At 50.0% G+C, this 21492-nt stretch overlaps 2 protein-coding genes across 2 annotated transcripts in view; one reads left to right on the top strand and one right to left on the bottom strand.

The window, feature by feature from the left end:
* Nucleotides 1–8536, bottom strand: part of LOC143989665 (uncharacterized) — a 31099-nt gene extending 22563 nt beyond the window's left edge. The window contains exon 1 of the mRNA XM_077489925.1: nt 8465–8536. The gene's annotated coding sequence lies outside the window, so the exon portion shown is untranslated. The remainder of the gene's footprint in view (nt 1–8464) is intronic.
* Nucleotides 1–21492, top strand: part of LOC143986879 (uncharacterized) — a 1041669-nt gene that overhangs the window by 452447 nt on the left and 567730 nt on the right. Inside the window, exon 9 of the mRNA XM_077485285.1 lies at nt 19718–19859. Coding sequence (XP_077341411.1) covers nt 19718–19859 — 142 coding nt within the window. The remainder of the gene's footprint in view (nt 1–19717; nt 19860–21492) is intronic.

The following is a 21492-nucleotide window of genomic DNA, read 5'->3' as shown; positions in this document are numbered from 1 at the left end:
TGTCTTTCAAGTGCTTGGCACTTTTATTTCTCTAGGGGAAAAGAATACAGAGTGTACATAGTGGTACGCTCATCAAGGACAGAGATGAGGTGCAGGTTCAATGTGACAAAACATTTTTTAAGGGGCACTTGCTGAAGTAGAGTAGAAATAGGTAGTCTTTATCTGAGGGTGGAAGCAGGAGTATAGAGCCTGGGACCTGAGGTAGATGATGGCAGTGGTTCTGGCAGTGGAGTGGTGATTAGGCCCCAGTTGATCATGTGCTTGATACCATCTTTGGGAGTGAAAATGGTGGTACTCCGATTCTGGTGTGTGACTACCAACTTGGTAGGAAAGCCCCACTTGTATGGGATGTTGTTTTTCCTGAGGGTTGCGGTGGTCTGCGAGAGCCCTCTTCTTTTCCGAGCAGTGGCAGCCAAGATGTCAGCATATAGGACAGAGGCATAAGACAGAGGAATAAGGATCAGGAAGCGGAGAGGTGGATCTGGCAGCCGCCATGATCTTTTCTTTCACTTGGAAAAAACGGATGTGTGCTAGAACATCTCTGGGCACAGATGCAGGGAGGTGGTTGGGTTTGATAAGTCGATGATCATGTCATTGTGTCGCAGTTGAGGTATAAGTGAGAGGAATAGTTGTTGTATGAAGGGGATCAATTCTGGGAGTTTAAAGCGGGAGTCCACCGGGACTCCGCGTTTTTTTTTTTTTTTTTTTAAAAGCCAGCAGCTACAAATACTGCAGCTGCTGACTTTTAAATAGTGACACTTACCTGTCCAGCGCACCTGCGATGTCGGCACCCGAAGCCGATCGCTCGCTCGGCTGCCGGGTCCCGCCGCCATCTTGGGTATGGGAATCAGGAAATGGAGCCTTTCGGCTTCATTTCCCGGTTCCCTACTGCGCATGCGCTAGCCGCGCGGCGCAATCCGGACGGTCCCCGCTGCCTCTGGGAGCTGTGTGTTTCCCAGCAGGCAGCGGGGCACTTGCTGAAGGGGGCGGGCGCTTGCGGAACGGGGGCGTAACGTACGCCCCGTTCCGCAGAGAGCTAGCCCGGAAGTGGGTGCAGTTACCTGGATTATTCAGGTAACTGCACCCCCCTCCCCCCTGAAAGGTGCCGATTGTGGCGCCGGAGGGGGGGGGGATTCCGATGAGCGGAGGTCCATTTTAGGGTGGACCTCCGCTTTAACCGACTCACTGGTAACTCTCTACATTTAATGTTATTCCTCCTCGAACAATCTTCTAAATCTGCAACTTTGGCTTGTAGATATTGAATTTCATCATTTCATCTGCCAATTTCGTTATTGGCCGCAGTGTGCTCAGTGAGTTGTTTTTTCAATATCTTCTGTGCAGTCTTCTATTTGATCAATTCTAGAGTGGAGTATGGAGATCTATGATCTTGATTAGTTACGGATGTCATGTTGTAATGATAGCAGCATAAGCTTGAGTGTATGCTCAGAGGCTGACTGTCATGTACCTGAGGGTAGAGCAGGCAGTGCAGCTAAGTTGTCAGGGTGTGGTAGTTCAGGGCCTCCAGTGGCTGTAGTGTCCCAGTGCGGCTTCTTAAGCAGAGGAGCTGGTGGGTGAGAGGGCTGGAGATTGTGCAGCTTTCTTACCTCTGTCAGCAGGATGAGGGCTGAGAGGAGTCTTCTGCTGGGGCTGAGCTGTCCAACTCGTCAGGTAATCCTGGTGTGATGACTTCTTCCACTGCCCTTCCACCCCCGCACATATATACATATATATATATATATACATATATATATATATATATATATATATATATATACACACACACACATATATATATATATATATATATATATATATATATATCCCTGTCTGCCAGACACAATCACTTCCACACACTGACAATAATCTGCATTAGGGAGGAGCTCCGTGTCTGAACAGAAGATTGGATGAACACTGGCTCCTCCCACATTCCTCTGAACGTCCAAAGTTTACGGCATTTAGTGCAGGCGAATGGGACGGTTTCTGGCTGTCATTGGTTTCTAGGGAAGCAACAGCTCCCTGCAACAGCTCAGTCCTTAGCAACCACTGACTTCACCCCGCCCATTCCCTTACATGGCCACGTAGGCAAATGGGTGGGGCATAGATCATGACATTGTCTGAATATGTTTAAATTGCTAGAAAATGACATTTCATTGCTGGCTTCTTTTTCATCAGTGACCGTCACCTGTCACCCAGTGACCATCACCTGTCATCTGTCACCCATCAGTGACCATCACCTGTCACCCGTCACACAGCCCATCAGTGACTGTCACGCAGCCCATTAGAAAAATGTCCAAAAAAGTTTTACCAGCGAGGAGGCATTCCAGATCCTCTCCATGACTGACGAGAGCAGCGAGGAGTTCTCATCAGCTTCAAATGCCAATTCCGATTCTGAATCAAATTCAGCATTTCGATCAATTGTAGTGGATCGGCAAATGAATAACAGGAAGAATAGATCCCTCCTAAAAGGGCACATCACTCTGGAAACCAGGCAGCAATAGACCCCAGGATCAAATTTCCAGGTCCAGTACAAGCGCTGGCACCAGCGAAAGACCACAACAAATTCCCAGGCCCAGTACCAGCACTGCCGCCAGCAATAGACCCCCAAGAACAAAGGCCAGGTACCAGTGCTTCCGCCAGAGGAAGACCACAAGCAGGGCCCAGGCCCAGGACCATCGCTTCTGCCAGCGAAAGACCCAAAGAAATGCCCAGGCCCAGTACCAGCACTGCCGCATCATGCCCAAGTACCAGCCACATCCCCCAAGAGCCAGGGCCACTACATTTCTCCCATATGGTCTTTCCAACCCAACATGGCTGCCTTCTGACTCGGGATCAGCAAGTATTTCCCCTTTCAATGCACAGCCAGGTGTGCAGGCCAATACCCAAAATTTCACAGAAATAGTTTTGTTTTTGCCTGACACTTTGCTGTAATTCATCATGGACCAGACCAATTTATATGCCCAGCAGCATATTGCCAACAACCCCTAATCATCATACGCCCATCCGTTTGAGTAGAGAGATTTGACCCTGGAGGAGTTCAAATTGTTTATGGGCCTCACCATAAACATGGGGCTTACAAAAAAAATTAAGGACATGCCTATTGGTCCACTAACCCCATCCACCACATGCCCATTTATTCTTCTGTAATGTCCAGGTCCCGATATGAGATGATTATGCACTTTCATTTCAGCGACAACACCCAGTTAAAATAAATTTATGAGTGGATGAATTCTATATAACAACGATTTGCAGAACTCTATGTCCCCGATCAACATATGTCGATGAGTCCCTGGTACCCTTTTCAGGCCATCTAGGAATAGAACAATACAATTCCTAGCAAAAGGGCCAGATACAGAGTCAAATTGTATAAGCTTTGTGAGAGAGTCATGGGATATCTGTATGCATTCCGCATATGCGAAGTAAGAGATTCCCAGCGCCAGCCCCCTGAGTGCCCGGCCTACATGAGCACAACTGGTAAAATTGTATGGGACCTAGCCTTCCCATTTTCAAACACCTCTACCTTGCAGAAACCTTGGCCTGTGGAACCTCCAGAAAGAATAGGAAGGGCTTCCCACAATCCATAGTAATTAAAAAAACTGCGAAGGGGGAAGAGCATCTTTGAGATGCAATGAAGTGCTGGCCTTGAGGTGGAAGGATAACAGGAATGTGTACATGATGTCCACCATCCATGAAGATACTACAGTTGAGTTTCAAAGAAGACAAGGTCCCATTGAAAAGTCAACATGTGCCAATACTATAATCTCTACATGGGCGGGGGGGGGGGGGGGGGGGGGGCTGTATTTTAACGACCAAATGCTTCAGCCCTATTTGTCAATAAGGAGGTCCCGTTTCTGGTACAAGAAAGTAGAAATATAATTAATTTTGGCCATTTATAATGCATACATAATTTACACCAAATCCATGAAATCCCCACCCACTTCCTAAAATTAAAATCGAAGACGTTGTCACATTCCTCATCTACCAACAAAGACCCACCCCCAGAAAACCTATGCTCTGGTGCTGTTAGCCGACTTCATGAGCGCAACTTCCCGGACAACATTCAACCATCTAAAGCAGGCCGAAGATGGAAAAAAAAAAAAAACACTCGAGTGTGCAGCAAAAGAGGATTTCGAAGAGATACCAGCTACCATTGTCCCCAGTGTCCCTCCGAACCCGACCTTTGCATCGATTAATGCTTTCAACTGTATCACACATCCCTAAAGCCCCGTACACACGACCGGACTTTTCAACATCCAAAGTCTGACGGAATGATTCTGGCAGACTATTCGATCGTGTGTGGGCTGCAACGGACTTTTGATTCGCAAAAGTCTGACAGACTTTAGAAATGAAACATGCTTAAAATTTTTCGGCCAGAACTCTGCCGCACCCAGTTCCTACCGATAAATTCGCTCGTGTGTATGCTATTCCGACGGACTAAAACCGACACTAGTGCAGCTACTGGCTATGAACTTCCTTATTCGAGTCGAGTCGTATGTCATCACGTTCGAATCCGTCGGAGTTTGGTGTGATTGTGTGTGGCCAAGTCCGCTCATTCGGAAAGTCCGTCAGAATTCTGCCAGAACTCCGTCAGAACTCCTTCAAAAGTCTGTCGGACTTAATCCCTCAAAGTCTGGTCGTGTGTACGTGGCATAAAATATTAGCCCATATTTTTAACCATTTCCCAATTTTTATCACCCGTGCTGACCATTTCCCATGCTTCCTCAAATAACCATGCCACTGCCTTCCACGTGAACTGACCCTGGCCTGTTTTTTGACTATGCCCCTGCCTACCATTTGGACTGCTTCCACGTACACTAACCCTGGCCTGTTTTATCAACTACGCTTCTGCCCACTGCTTGGACTGCCTGCACATGAACTGACCATGGCCTGTTTTATGGACAATGCTTTCCGATTCCACTTGGACTGCTCTGTTGCCCTGCTACTGTAGTATACAGGGGTCTCACATAAGTGAGGGGCACCAGAAATGTTTTTCCAGATGGAGAAAACATATTTTTTTTAGTTTTCTCTAGGTTTCATAATTTCCAGATTAGGGTCTGGAGTCCGGAGGCTTTATAGAGATTTGAGTTGGGTGAAGCCTCTATCCCTGTGCACAGGTCTTACCTGATTGCGGCCCCCAGCCTGCTGCTGACTTACTGCCATCATGCCTCTGCCTGTCACATAAACTGACCACACCTCTGCCTGCTACCTGGACCATGGAAATAATTAGCTGTAGCAAGAGGCAGGATGGTTATGAAGGGCTGGAGAGCGGTACAATAATGAGTGTCTGCAGGTAACAGTGTACCAGGACCAATATTATGGCTGTGCTGGCTGTCTCTGCCTGGACAATTTCTATGGACAAATGCTTTGGCTGTGCTGGCGATATCTTTGTGCTGACTATAGACAATATTCCTGCCTGATGCTTGAATAATTATTACTATTGTTGTCCCTAAGAAAATGTCTGCCTGCTGCCTGGACCAATTCTCTCCTCTGTGGACACTACTAAAACCACAGGTAATACTTTTTTTTTCCCCCGGCCTCAAAAGAATTTATTTTGGAGCGTAATTCTTGGTATGTATGTAGCAAAGCCCCAGGTCCCTTTAGGCCTAATGGTGACCTCCACAGTTGGGGACAGCTGGCATCCTACTGTGTAGAGTGGGTTAAGAGGCATGGTGGGTGTAATGCAAGATGAACAGGTGGGCGCCAGACACTTTTGGAATGCAAAGAGATTTATTGTCTCTTGAACAAACCTATGGGAGAGAGGGTTAGGGCCAGGACACCCTTTAGTAGTTGCAATGTCAATTGGCAGACAGCCATGCAGGGAAAGGCATCCAGATACACACAGCATCTGCACGAGTAGGATTGCTGTCTCCTATGGCGAACGTCTTATAACAGTTTCTAACACAAGTTAGAACAAACTTCTTCACTTCCGCTAGAATATCCTCTTTTAGATCTACACTACATTGAGCTCCCAGTCTCTCTCACTAGACTTACTGATCCACTGCCACTGGTTCCCCTGAGCTTTTCCAATCTTTTCACCGTAGTATCTTCCTCAAGCATCACCCCTGCTTCCCTGCTGGGTCTCTAGCTTGGAACTCACAGATACTCCTCAAGCGTCACCCTGCTGGCAGGCTCAGTCCTTGGCTCGGCACACAAGGCTGCTCTGCAAGTGTCCCCTCCACTGGCTGGGCCCCTGGCCTGGCACACTTGCTGAAGTTTCCCGATTCTTCACCGTCCCTGGTTGGTGAGAACACTGCTCTGCGACTTGCTTCAGCTACGCACGGCCCCGGTAACAAGGTGAATGGTCCCTTAGTGGCGACAGCTTCCCCTCTACCTCCAACCATGTCAGGTTCTCTGGCCAGCAGAACCGTCACTTCTGGTTGGACTGCAAGCCGCAATCTCAACCCTGCGCTGCTCTCTTACTTCTGGATTGGCCCTCAGACAGCCTAGAAGCCATATGTCCCCGAGATAGGCCTCAGGCTCTGATCTAGCAGCCTGGGGCAGCACAACCCACATCCACCCAGACCGCTGTCTAGGTGGCACAGAACCCCGATCACCTGACCTCAAAAAAATAAAAATAATAATAGGCTCTCCCAGCAGGCCAAGGGATCCAAGAAAATCCCTGCCCATTGGCTGAGACACCCCATTCATTCCTACTCTGTCCTTGCTATTAGACATGTGTGGTTCGTTTTGTTCTGAATTTTTTTTCAGATGAATTACCATCATTTGTTAATTTGGATATATTTTCTATCCCAAATTTCACACCAGACAAACACTTACGAATATTCCGAATAGACGAATGGCGAATCGAAATTCATAATTTAGAACTGAAATTCGAATCGAATACCATTTGAAAGTTTGAAATTGATTCGAAAAATTTTTGCCGAGATCAAAGACTGTGTGTATTGTGTTCTTACTTAAGACCCGTACAGACAATGTGAAAATCAGAATTAAAATTTCTTCAGACTAACCATCTGCAGATTTTCGGATTGTTAGTATGGTGTATGAAAACAGTTGTGTGCTTCTGTCAGATTCACGAACGTGTTCAGGATTGCTCATGCTTTTCAAATTCAGGATCAGACTTGAAGTCACTGACTTCTAAGTTTAAATAGTTTATTTCAATACATCAGTTAAGTTTACTGCTAAAAACAAGTGTCACTGTGAGTGAAAGGGAAGACTTTGGTGGGTGTAACAAGATGTCCGCTTCCCGCCTTCTATAACAATATGCTTAATTAATGTGGCCGAGTGTGGAGTGTACCAAGATGGCCACGATGGATGGAACGTCACTTCTCTTACGATATCAGTCTGCTCGCCAATTATCACGGAACAGTTTCGTAAACGAAAGATCCCTGTGTGGTGCTTTTACGAATATTCTTTTCGGTCCTCGCCTTCCGACAATCAATCCACGCCTCTTCTTCTTCTTTGCGCAGCACCGTTCATGGAGACAACATGCCGGAAGAGAGACATTTTCTGATAACAAAGTGTCAGACAACTCCTGGGGTAACCTGGCAGCACTTACTCAGAAAACCCCCCGGCTGTAGATGATAGGTGCGCTGGGCTCTGTAGTCCCAGAGTCCATGGTGTCTGTGAACCAATAGACACCTCTATAGCAGTATATGGGGAATACGGGGTGTCCCGGCCACAGATATTCCAGGGATGGTTGGTTGGATACCACTTAGATGTAAACAGAGAGGGCGCCTCTCCTAACCTGGTGACATCCCACAAATTTGGATTGGAAAATGCCAATCTTTGTCCAGGAGGGTGATTGGTAGGGGAAGAAGTCCAAAAAAGCACTCCTACCCCCCCCCCCCCCAATTCCTTAACCATTTATACCCCAGAATAACTTAAACATCTTCAATATCATGATATATCACTAAATTCATACAAATATGTATTTATAATCATCAATAACTGGCAAAACGATAGCAAAATACTATAAAGATGCATAAAACAGATCAAAAGCAAACAGCTGAATATCAATATTCAGTCCAGATGGAACAATTCAACTGGAAAATTGAATATTCAACTGGAAAATCCATTTTGATTCCAGTCTGGACGTCTTTTTTGATAAAATTGCCCCCCCCCCCCCTCTGGGTTCACCATCCCATCCCCCCAATATCCCGTCCCTTTCAGACCCCTATTGTGAGACTCATCATAGTGTCTCTGGAGGGATCGCTGATCATTCCTGTATAAAATCTTACAGAAATCTTCCCTAATCCCGACCTTTATTATCATTTCATTCCCCCCACATACAATGTCTGCAACCGACATTTACTGACATCAATAACTCCCCTCGTGGTACAGACCATAAATTCCCTCATTGTAATATACGGGGATATTCTACATTTCCACACTATATATGTGTGTATCATCATCTGCTGGAGATAAAAGACATCACAGTGACTATGGAGGAAGAGGACGGACATGACGGGGGGTTACTGGGTGTAAATAGAGAATAAGATCTTATTACCTCTTCAGCTGCCCTTCCAGCAACGTCTGTTCTCTACTTCTTCCTGACTCACCTCTCACCCGGAACTTCCTATTTATACCTGACATCACTTCCTGTCTGTCTTCCATAGAGACTTCCTGTCTGGGTAGAAGTGAGATCACCACCTTGTAGAGCTCATAGGAACTGCAGCCCTGAGAACCGTCTCATAGTGTGAACCCAGCCTTGTGCTGTGTGTGTCTGTACTGTATATCCTTATAGATGGGTCAACTCCACTCCCACCAAGGGGGATAGAAATATATTACTGCTCGGGGGGGGGGGGGGGGGGGAGACATACACACTCAGAGCCCCGCCTCTTCATACACACTAAGAGCTCCGCCTCTTCATACACACTCAGAGCTCCGCCTCTTCATACACACTCAGAGCCCCGCCTCTTCATACACACTCAGAGCCCCGCCTCTTCATACACACTCAGAGCCCCGCCTCTTCATACACACTCAGAGCCCCGCCTCTTCATACACACTCAGAGCCCCGCCTCTTCATACACACTCAGAGCTCCGCCCCTTCATACACACTCAGAGCTCCGCCTCTTCATACACACACAGAACTCCGTCTTTTCATACACACTCAGAGCTCCACCTCTTCATACGCACTCAGGAGCTCCGCCTCTACATACGCGCTCAGAGCTCCGCCTCTTCATACACACTCAGAGCTCCGCCTCTTCATACACACTCAGAGCCCCGCCTCTTCATACACACTCAGAGCTCCGCCCCTTCATACACACTCAGAGCTCCGCCCCTTCATACACACTCAGAGCTCCGCCTCTTCATACACACACAGAACTCCGTCTTTTCATACACACTCAGAGCTCCACCTCTTCATACGCACTCAGGAGCTCCGCCTCTACATACGCGCTCAGAGCTCCGCCTCTTCATACACACTCAGAGCTCCGCCTCTTCATACACGCTCAGAGCCCCGCCTTTTCATACACGCTCAGAGCTCTGCCTCTTCATACACACTCAGGGAGGAGAGAGAGGGGAAGCATATACAGTACATACACATAGCACAAGGCTGTGCTGACATGACCTATGCATTCGGTAATTACCCCTTCCGTAAGTTTCTCCTACCCATACCTGTATCAATACCATTTTACCTTTTCCCATTCCCAATAAATAGACCACACCGGAGTTTGGAGTATAAATTGGCCATAGCAGCCTTTTATTTAACCAGAACTTTAACCAAAATAAAATAAATAACTTTAATGTTATAATAGAAACATACTTATATACATATTGCAACAGCAATTACAACTCCCAGTCGTTTGGTCTTTGACGGTACCTCGGTTCCATTTAACGTTACTATTTTCCAAAACCAAAAACCCACTGCGGGACCAAATTTGTACCATACAAGGCCTCCGGTCGTTTAACAGCCCGGAGACAACCCCACCTTCCCGCAGTGTAACCAAACCCGTATCCCAGCCTACCCTTCCGCTGGGATACACCAAAAGGGGCACATACGACCTATGAGCCCCCCACACCGTTCCATCACCTAATTTGTTTTACCCCGTCAAAGACCAAAGACACCGCCACAGCCCGCAAGGATGACCCCTTAGCCTTAAGGGCCCCTCCACACCCGAAGAGCCCGCTCAATCCCCTCCTGCACCCCCAGAGTCCACAGGTCAGTACCCACCGCCGTGAGATGCACACCATCCCCCCTGAGGTACATGCCCACATTTACCTCCAACTCCGTGTGCCGTATCACCAACCCCCCATTCCGGGACACAAACCTCCCCAGGGCCTTATTAACCTTAATTCTAGCCTTATTAATTCGAACCACAGAGCGAGCCATACGCCACGCGGTCCGTGCAACGATGTCCGACCAGATCACCACCATGCTCGGAAAATCTCTCCGAAGCATGAGAAAATCCCGTTTTACATCCGAAACAATGTCCCTGGTAGACCGGGCCCCCAAATCGTTACCCCCCACATGCAGCACCAACACATCCGGGGGCCTATCAAGCCTGGCGTACCGAAGAAATTCCGGCACCACCCTGTTCCATTTAAGCCCAGGAATCCCCAACCAACGTACACTCGCCTCCCCCCGGGAAATCCCCAGCTGCCTTCCCTCCGGCCTGACATCTGCTCTCCTGGCACCCCAAAAAACATAGGAGTGCCCCAATATCCAGACGAGGCGTTCGCGACCTCCATCTGAAAGGAAAAACAAAAATCCTAAAGCAACTATACCAATCCCAACCACGACCCCACCAAAACATCCACCCCCCCCCCCCGCCTGCTGCAAAAACATGAACCCAAACCCCGAACACCTCTTACGTCAGATGTGGTCGCACGTACGACCTAAAACGCCGTGATTCCCAGCGCCCAATCCTCTTGACCACCGCCTCGTCCAACCCGCACCTGGCCGCCTCAGTGGCTGCCCCGATGCGGAAGGAGTGGGAGGCGAACTGAGTGCAATCCAAACCCCCCGCCCGCAGACACCTCCGAAACACCGCCACAAACTGAAAACGGGATAAAAAGGTGCCGTCTTGATGTACCAGCAACGGGCCCGCCCCTTGCGGCCGAACCCCCAGGAACTCCGAAACCACCCTCACTGGGCATAACCCCGACCCCGGCAGCGCGAACAACCATACATCCACCCCAGTCCCAGTCTGATCTGTCTTGGACCTACGCAGCCGCAAACGCACCCTATCAGCCCCCAAGGTCACATCCTGACCCAACAAACCCCCCCCAACAGTCTTTGCAGGACTGACCAAATCCCCAACCCGAAAAGCCCCAAAGAAGGCCAACGAAAAAGCCGCTCGGAACAACCGCACCTCGTAACCCGAAGTGCACTGTTCCCCCAATCGCCCGCAGACAACCTGCAGAACCTGGAAGGTCACCGGCCTCCGCATATCCCTCCGCGGATTGCCCTTCTTGTACCCCTTAACCGCCTGCTTGACCCAAAAACCTTTTGTGTGATCAACTTCCCCACGCAATTTAAACCAAAACGCCAGTGCCGCAAGCTTGCGCTCAATCAAGGACACCGACCCCGCGCGTTCCATCACCCTAGCCACAAAGCACAACACCAAAAGCCCCTGCTCACCACTCCCACCCAGCTCAGCGTCCGCTAGCCGTGTAAAATCCAGCCATTCCTTCCATACTTTACTGTACGCCGCCCATGTCGCCTTGCTCACCGACCTCCTGATCCAGTCCGTGGCGAGTCCAACGCAACCTCCCAGAGCCACCCCGGGCAGGGGATCCCATCTCTCGCCGCCTCCGGAGCCAACGCCCGAAACCTCTCCCACTGGAATCGAGATAAGGCATCAGCCACGTTATTGTCCACCCCCGGCACATGAACGGCATACAAAAATATGTTCGCCTGCAAACACCGCAGCACCAGGTGGCGCAGCAGCCGGATCACCGGCTGCGAGGAAGCCGACATCCGATTGATCACCTGCACCACTCCCATGTTGTCACAGTGCAACCTGATCTTCAGATCCCTGCACGACCCCCCCCAAAGCTCCATCGCCAGCACCACCGGAAACAATTCCAGCAGCACCAGGTTCTTCGCATACCCCGCCTCCACCCACGACCTGGGCCAAGCCTCCGCGCTCCACTGTCCCCGAAAAAAGGCCCCATAGCCCGCGGACCCCGCCGCATCCGTCACCAACTCCACGTCAAAATTACTCACCGGCCCTTTCATCCACACCGACCGTCCATTGAAGTCTTCCAAAAAAGTCTGCCAAATCCGCAAGTCCTCCCTAAGATCCCTTGTCAACCGAATGAAGTGGGTTGGAACCAGAACACCCGCCGTAGCCCCCGACAGCCGGCGGCAAAATATCCGCCCCATCGGAATGATCCGGCAAGCAAAATTTAACTTACCCAGGACCGACTGCAATTTCCGCAGTTGCACTTTCCGCACGCCGACCAACTCCCGCAGCTCCTGCTTCAGTCCCTCGACTTTGTCTTCCGGCAAGCGGCACTCCATAACCTCCGTGTCTATTTCAATGCCCAAAAAACTCAAGACCGTGGCCGGCCCCTCCGTTTTATCGGCCGCCAACGGCACCCCAAAGCGATCCGCAATGTGTTGCAACGTGGCCAAAAGGATCGCACACACATTGGAGGACGGGGGGCCCACGACAAGAAAGTCATCGAGGTAATGAATCACCGACGCCCAGCCCGACACATCGCGTACCACCCATTCCAAGAATGAACTAAACAGTTCAAACAAGGCACAGGACACGGAACAGCCCATGGGCAAGCACTTGTCCACGTAAAACCGTTCCTGCCAATAACACCCCAAGAGCCAAAAGCTCTCCGGGTGCACGGGCAACAGCCGAAACGCCGCCTCAATGTCAGACTTCGCCATAAGGGCCCCCTTACCGTACCGCCGCACCCAGCCTACCGCCGCGTCGAACGACGTGTAAGAAACCGTGCAGGCCTCGGGATCGATGGCATCGTTCACCGACCCCCCTTTTGGGAAGGACAGATGATGGATAAGCCGGAACTTGTTGGGTTCCTTCTTAGGCACCACCCCCAACGGCGACACCACCAAGACCGGCAACAGCTGCTCCACGAACGGTCCACACATCCTTCCCAAGGAAACCTCCTTAGCCAATTTGTCGCTGACCACCCCCGGATGCCGCAAGGCGGACCTCAAGTTCCTAGCCACCGGGGGAGCCACTTCCAGCGAACACGGAATCCGAAAACCCACCGCAAACCCCTCCCCCAGCACCCGCGCAGCCCCCTTGTCCGGATACCTATTTAGAAAAGGACGCATCCTTTCCGCCCTCACCGGGGTTGCTCCCCTTGAACGCAGGGTCCCCAGTACGCTTGCCCCTCTTAAAACAACGGGAGAGGGAGTGAGTGCCTCCGCAACCGGAACACTCATGTTTAAATCGACAGGACCCCCCGAACTTGCAGGCCCCTTCGTTAAATTGCCAGCACACGCCCATCTTTTTTCCGGCCGGAAGTCCAGAGGTGGGGGTACCCCCGGCCCCCCCCTGAAAAAACTGCGAAGGCGTCCGCGCCGACGCCATCAACCGCATCCAAAGGCTGATATCCTTGTGGTCCCACCGAATATCAGGCCGCACCGCCCGCCGCTGCCTAAACTGCTCGTCGTACCGCAGCCAAGCCGTACCCCCATACACCCTATGCGCTTCCCCGATAGCGTCCATGTAACAAAACAGAGCCGAGCAGTGCTCCGGCGCCGTCTCGCCAATCACGCTGGCCAAAATGGCAAACGCCTGCAGCCAATTAGGGAAGGTCCGCGGTATCAGCCGATACCGCCTCTTCTCCTCATCGTCCTTAGAGCTATCAGGCTTGACCCTGTCCAAATTGAACTTCTCCAGGGGAAGCAACGAAAAGATCTCCACATACTCACCCTTCTTGATCTTGTCCCTTACCTCCTGCTTGAGATGCGCCCCCAACGGCCCTTCATAACAGACATAAACCTCACACTTAGCCGCGTCGGCAAGCCGAACCAAATCAACCCGAGCCGCGGCCTCTTTCGCTGCCACCTCATCCCCCGTACTTACCGAGGATGCTCCCGCCACCGGCGTTTCCTGTCGCGAACTTACCTCCACAGTCCCGGCCACCGGCGCCTGCAACCCTGAGGGCGAGCCCAAATCCAGCGACCCGAATGCCCCATCCCCTGGCCCTAGTAAGGCACCCCCTCCCTGGGGCACCCCACCCCCCAGAAGTGAACCCGAACTGGACCCAGACCCCAGACCACCCACCCAAGGCGCCACCTGCGGGTGGCCCCCAGAAGCCCCGTCAGCAAACCTCTGCAGCAGATCCTTTAAACCCCCCAACAACGCCTGCAACGATTCCTGGGTCCCGCCGGAGGCAGGCAACCCGCCCGCCTCCCGCGGCACCACCCCCGCGCGGCCCCACGCCCCGCTCCCAACCACTCCCCCTGACAAACACCCCACATCATCAGGCAAAACATTAGCATGAAAGTGAAGCCCCTTACCTGGCTGCGTGGGTCCCCTCCCGTCAGCCGACCCTCCGGAACCTCCAGCCGCCTCCACTCGACCAAGGACCTCCTCTTCGGAACCCGACAGCTCCCCCTCGGAACGCACATCTGCCGCGGATGGCATAGGCGTCGCAGACCCTCTGGCCGCTGGGCAGCCCGGGGGTGTAGCAGCGTTGCTGGTAGACGCTCCGTCGTTGCAATAGGCCCGACCAACCTTCCTGCCGAGCAAGGCACCCGCACTGCGCACCCGTGCGGGCCCCGTAGGCCTGTTCCCGTCCACCCTCATGGCTCCGCTTCCACTCCTCTCCGACCTGCCCGCCGCGTCTGGTAGCGGACGCGCAGGTGTGTCTCTGGAACTCCTCCGCCGTGTCTCCCCGTGCGGCGGCAGCACCGCGGCCGCAAGGGGAACCGTGCTCCCTCCGTTATCTGACCGCGCCGGTGGGGAGGGGGTGACCGCAGGCTCCAATCCCCCACTCCCCGAGCCCCGCCCATGAAAAGGATTCCGCCCGGACCCCCCCCCCTAGCCCCCGCAGATGACCGTTTTGCGGGGGGGGCCGGCGGGTCCGCTATCGGGCTCCTGGTAGGGCGCTGGACTCTGGTGGAGGGGCCAGGAGAGAAGCGCTCCGGTGGCCTGGACCGCCGAGCGCGTGGTGTGGCATCCCCCCCCTCTACAGGCCCCCCCGCCGCCGCATGTGTAATGGCCGCCACCTGCTCCTGCAGCCAGTCCGTCCCTCGCGCTCCCGCCGCCGCACGGAGCCGCTCAAAAAGCTCCTCAATGTCCCCCATCGTAGGCAATGTCCTCCCGAAGCCCCCGGTAGCCAAAAAAACCCACCCGTCCCGCCCGCAATGCCGCCGTGTAGCCCGCGCTGTACCTGTGCGTCCTGCTAGCAAAGCAACTTCCACTCTTGTGACCCACGCTTCCTGTTGCAGCTCCTCCCCCTCCTTATATGGCGCTCCGCCCTCTCCTCTCTCTCTCCTGCCGCTCCACCCCTCCCTCTTCCTACTCTTCCAGTTTAACCCTATAGGGGCTACCTAGCATTTGTCATGCCAGCCCTGCACCTACGTCTAGCCTGCGTTTCCGGGCTTCCCTCTACGAGATGTTTCTCAGGGCTGGAGTTCCTCTGAGCTCCACAAGGTGGTGATCTCACCTCTACCCAGACAGGAAGTCTCTATGGAATACAGACAGGAAGTGATGTCATGTACATAAATGACAATGGGGACATTCCATTTGATGAGATGTAGAGAGAAGACACTGCTGGATCTGGCGGCAGAGGAGGTAATATGTAGATTAACCCCTTCAGGGGGATCAGTTGATGATGAATATATCTTCCATCCAAATCTGGCCATACATGGTTCAGTTTTATCATTCATCCAGCGGGATGAGAGGAAAAAACAGAAGTGATTCCCCCATCCACACATTGGAGGGGGATAGGGGAATCCTCACCGCTGCACTATTGTATTCTGACAATGGGGGGCGCTCCCCCGCTCTCAGAATACACAGATCAGGGATGAAGTTATTGGCTGCAGCCGCTGATGGAGTGACTTTTATCCGGCAGTGACCACACATGGATGGAAATGTGACCGATCCCTGCTGAACCCGCTGAATTTCCATGTCTCTATGGTCACCATAAGTGACTTCCTCCCCTCCCCCTCATCTCCTTCATTATGTAAGTCATGCTGAGATCATCTCCCATTGGCTGAGCAATATTCTCATTTGTCTCTGAGCTCCTTCTTGCTATTCCCCGTCCTGCCTGTTGTTTCCTTGGATTGATTTTCTGTGTAGTGACCCCGGCTTCATCTCTTGGATGCGCTCGTCTGTTGCTTGTCCTGACCTTTATCCTGATTCCTGGATCTCCTCCTCATCTCTCCTCCATATCCTCTTACACAGCTTTTCTCCACACCTGCAGTGATCCTGGGGGGTGGAAACTTGGCACCAGCACTCAGCAAAATCCATCCTCACCATTAGGAGCTCTGGAGAAAATTGTCTGCTATTTACACTCCGTTCCTCCGCACGTCACCTGATCACATGAGAGCTTACTTTCACACATTCCTGACAGATTTCTGTATGGTAAAGGTCAAAGTTCACTCTTCAGATTAGGAGAGGAGGGACGCACCCAGGAACAATGATTTGGTTTTCACAGGAGCCTCATATAGAGGACCCCTCAAATCTCCCCATCCAAATGTCCCTCCATCCAGAGTCTATATGTCCTATGACATCACACTGACCTCACAGCTCCTCCTCCCAATGTCCCTCCATCTGGCTTTTTTTTTCTGATGATTTTGGAAAGTGGGCGGATCCTTTGGATGCTCACTTTTAAAGTGGAACTGTTGGTCCTGTGTTGTATGTAGTGATGTCAAAATGCCTGCATCAAGCTTTTAACTTGCGAAGTGGGGGTCCTGTGTGGGTAAATTATATCTCAGTCTGAAGAGAGGCTTTAATATAATGGACTCCTGAATGATGAGGTGAGGAGGATTCTGGGAATATCATTTAAATTTTACTATTTGTGTTCAGATCTAGAGTTTTCCTCCTGTGAAGTCTGGAGATCATATGACATCACATTGCCTCCACCTCCCTCCCTGATAGAATAGAGAAATACAAAGAAGATTCTAGAAGTCACCAGAGAGATGATGGAGGAGAGGTGAGGAGGATTCTGGGAATTCTGGGACATTATCCAGTAACAGACAAGGGATGTGTCTGGATGGTGACTGTATCATTGTGTGTGTCAGGTTCCTATAAGGTGTCAGGATGTCACTGTCTATTTCTCCATGGAGGAGTGGGAGTATTTAGAAGGACACAAGGATCTCTACAAGGACGTCATGATGGACAATCAGCCGCCCCTCACATCACCGGGTAAGAGGAGACTTTATTGTAAAGGAGAGAGCAGTACGGAGGCTCCACCTAGATTCCCCATCATCTGATAAACACATAGAAACAATGTATTCAGTCAGTGTGTGTGTTTCCTACAGATGGATCCAGTAATGGGAACCCACCAGAGAGATGTCCCCGTCCTCTGTATTCCCGGGATTCCACACAGGAAGGTTACACCATCCCCCACCATCATCAGGTAGATGAGGAACAATCACTGATAGTATCATTAGGATCTGTACATTATCTGCATTGTTACCATTGATGTCATTTTTATTATATATTCAAAATGGAAACCTGAGAGATTCTAAAATTTTTAAGTTTAACCTCCCTGGCGGTATGATTCAGTCTGGAATTAGGTGCTGAAAGCGGTACAATTATTTTGCATGGAAATCTGGCTTTTATTTTGTAGTCCTGTAATTCTTAGGAATAACGCTCTGAAATCTCTTCAAACCAGAGTCTAGCAGACATCCCGGGTATGATAAAGTTTATAATATAATAAAGAATAATAAAAATTATTCAATAATGTAATCAAATCCAAAAAAAAATGAAAAAGGGACATGTTTTGGTTGCTATGGACAATCTCCAAATTACAAGCAGTAAAAAACAGTATTTATAATATAAAAGTGCATGCAGGGCATTGCACAGACCACTAGGGACAAAGGGGGTGTGTATTTTTTACTACAGCACTGTAATCTGTAAGATTACAGTGCTGTGTGTCTTTTGTGTCTTTTTAAATTTTTGAATTTGCCGCCGTTCTCCGCTCCCGTGCGCCATAACGTCGCAGGGAACGGAGCTCGGCGGCATTCGGCACTGTGAATCGAGCGCAGGACGGCTCGATCACACAGCGCGGCGGACATCGCTGGATCCAGGGGACAAGGTAAGTGACGTTACCTGTGTCCTCCCCTGCATCGAGCGGTGCAAACCCGAGTCTGGCTCGGGGTTACCGCTATTGTAATGAAATTCCCAACCCGAGCCAGACTCGGGATTACCGCTAAGGAGGTTAAAGAAGAGATAAAAGAGGAGAATGCTGAGGATGGGGTAATGAAGGAGTCAAAGTTTCTAAAAGTACAAACACTTGGGGGGCACACCCTAAAATGATTTACATTCAAACTGGTGCTGCTCTAAGCCCTTGTACACACGGTCGGAGATTCCGACGGAATGTGTCCGATCAGTCCGCTTTGTCGGATATTCTGGCTGTGTGTGGTCTCCTTCGGACTGTTTCCGTCTGAGTATCTGACGGACCAAGTTTTCCAACTTGTTGGAAAAATTTTCCGACAAAATGCTCCGATCGGACATACTCCGATCATGTGTAGAGAATTCCGATCGAACAAAGTGCCACGCATGCTCAGATCAAATTCCTACATCAAAGCTATTGGCTACTAGCCTGAACGTAGTCCCTTCGTAACGAAATTACGTCATCACGTTCTGAACGATCGGATTTTCCAACAACTTTGTCCGACCGTGTGTATGCAACAGTTTCGGACAAAATCCGACGGATTTCGTTGTCGGAATGTCCGACCGTGTGTACAAGGGCTTAGATCAAAAACACTACAAAACAGATTATAGCGCACACATACAAAAATGACATTTATCCTGCAAGGCTAGTTAAAAACACCTGACCATATTCAAAAATATGAGGATTTGGTCACACTATATGGTCATATAGTGCTAAGCCCACTTACTGCGACAAAGTACCTCGAATTAGTGGGTCCTACCCTAGTAATATAATGAAAGAACCTCTGTCTCAATCATGGCAGATAAACTCCTCTATGTGGGGGAACTTAAGGGATTCCTCCTATGCACTGGTGGCCACTAATAAGAGGTAATGAAGAGGGCGAAGGGTGCTCCAGCCCAAGAGACCTGGTCAAGGTCCATACACTATACAAACCCTCGTATTTTTGAATATGTTCAGGTGTTTTTAACTAGCCTTGCAAGATAAATGTCATTTTTTTTTATATGTGCGCTATAATCTGTTTTGTAAAGTTTCTAAAAGAACACAAAGATCTGTACACCATCCCTCACCATCATCAGGTAGATGATTGACAATTATTGGTAGTTCTGATTTATACACAGCATGATTGTTACAATGAATGTTTTATTATATATTCAGAGTGGAAACCTCGGGGATGATAATATTGATGTTAAAGAAGAGTATAAAGAGGAGGATGAGGAGTATGGAGTGATGGAGGACATTTCAGAAGGACACAAGGATATGATGGAGCCACCTAATACCAGGAACCCACCAGAGAGATGTCCCCGTCTTCTGTGTTTCACACAGGAAGATCACACCATCCCTCACTGTTACCTCAAGGTTGGTGGGACAGAGCATCTAGAACATGGACTTGTGGAAACAATGTTTGGATTTTTTTTATGTGATGTCACAATAATAAATCTTATATTTTACGATGATATTCTCTCTCATTTTCTTGATTTAGAGTGGAGATCCAATCGATATAGAATTTGAGGTGAAATCAGAAGAAGAAGAGAGGTATGTGAGGGATGATCAGCAGTCTATGGAGGAGGATGGAATAACGGGGACATTTATAGAGGAGGACACTCCTACAGAGATCAGCACAGGTGGGTCATTAACACTAAATACATTCCTCCACCCATACTGCTCACTGATTGGTCCAGAGTAGGGCGGGAACTGGGTGATATCAGTCTGTAATCCCCTGGTCACTTTCCTGAGCTGTGTTCCCCGTCCTGTATTCCTGTATTTCTCTCGGATAATCTTCCTTCTCTGTGCTGCAGACACAATTTATATATCTAGACTGGATTTATGAAGATTCTGGGGTTCATCTGGCAGCACAATGTTTGTTTTGACCATAGATATTACACGATCTAGGCACCTGCGGTATAGGCCTTGGGTCTCCTTCCTAGCAGTCTAGCAAGATCTCTGACAGAACAATTCTCCCAGGCTCACATGCTCTGTTGACTGTTGGCTGTGTCGGGTGGAGGGATATGTCTGTATAGTCACAGACCCAAGTCACTGAGTGCAGTCTCAGGAGATGGGAGGCAGGAGGCGGATTGCAGAGAGGGCACCCCTTGTGGCTAAGTGCAGCGTGACCCTGGGAGTGAGACAGGGAGTATGGTGCTCAAAGGTGCATGAGTTGCCGAGTGCTATTGCTGAGTAGCAGGGAGCTGCTGGGGTGCGCTGGTGAGGTTGATAGGGCAACCATGGTAGGAGAGATCCCAGGTATGGAGCAACCAGGAACAGAGACAGAGCCAGGCCAAAGGTCATACACAACAGGAATCAGTCCGAGATAAGGTACAGCAGGATAATCAGGATCGGAGTCGGTAGCCAAGCCAAGGGTCAAACACGAGAGGATGATCAAGGTTCAGATGCAGAGCAGGAGAGTAGTCAGGTCCAAGCCAGGGTCAATGCAGGCAGAAACCGGAGTAGTCACGCAAGCCAGGTAGTAACAGGAAGCAGGTGTAACAGGAACAGGAGACACAGGAAGCTGATGATAATCCAACAACCAGCGTTTACCAGCAGCAGGCTTAAATAGACCAGGAGACGCCAATGATTACCGCAATGCGGGTGCATCAGCGCGCTCATGCTGTTGCACACCTGTGTGCGCCCATCGTTGTGTGCCTACATGCGCACAGGGATTCGCCCTGGGGCAACCATGCTGGAAACTGGCAGAATTACCCGGGCTACGGCTATTACCCTGACATTAACATTTAGGCTTCCACTGAATACCAATATTATTAGTCCTGACCCTTACACTATATAATTTATATTGTAGATTATATACTTTCGACCCCTGCACTATATACACTATGTTGTACATCATTCTGATACGGTATAATCCTAACTTTTGTATCCCATATAAAAAGTTGTACATTACATAGGCCTTACTTATTGTGCACCCATTTTCTACCAGCTGGACATTTTATATCTGATGATTTGATTGGAGCACAGACTTTTACACGTTGATAATAATGTGATCACACATTTAAACTTTGGAACCCTAAACAGAAAGTGATAATGAGGGAGGAGTCAATACCCCAATGATTAGGGCGTGGTGGCAATGTTAGTGTATGGGATAGTGTGTGAGATGGCTCCGCTCCACAGCTGGGGAAATCACAAATCTGATGGGCTCACCGCTGGTTCTACATCCACCAGATGGCTTTGGACCGCATCTGGAACTCAATGGCATGCCCAGGAAATAAAAGAAGACCCCCGTACCAAAAAAACTTGAGGGAT

The sequence above is a fragment of the Lithobates pipiens genome, unplaced genomic scaffold (genome assembly GCF_037356315.1).
Source record: "Lithobates pipiens isolate NorthernLeopardFrog02 unplaced genomic scaffold, aLitPip1_a1.2 Scaffold_18, whole genome shotgun sequence".
Lineage (NCBI taxonomy): Eukaryota > Metazoa > Chordata > Amphibia > Anura > Ranidae > Lithobates > Lithobates pipiens.
The sequence above is the reverse complement of the archived record's forward strand: the minus strand, read 5'-3'. Positions and strand labels throughout refer to the sequence as shown.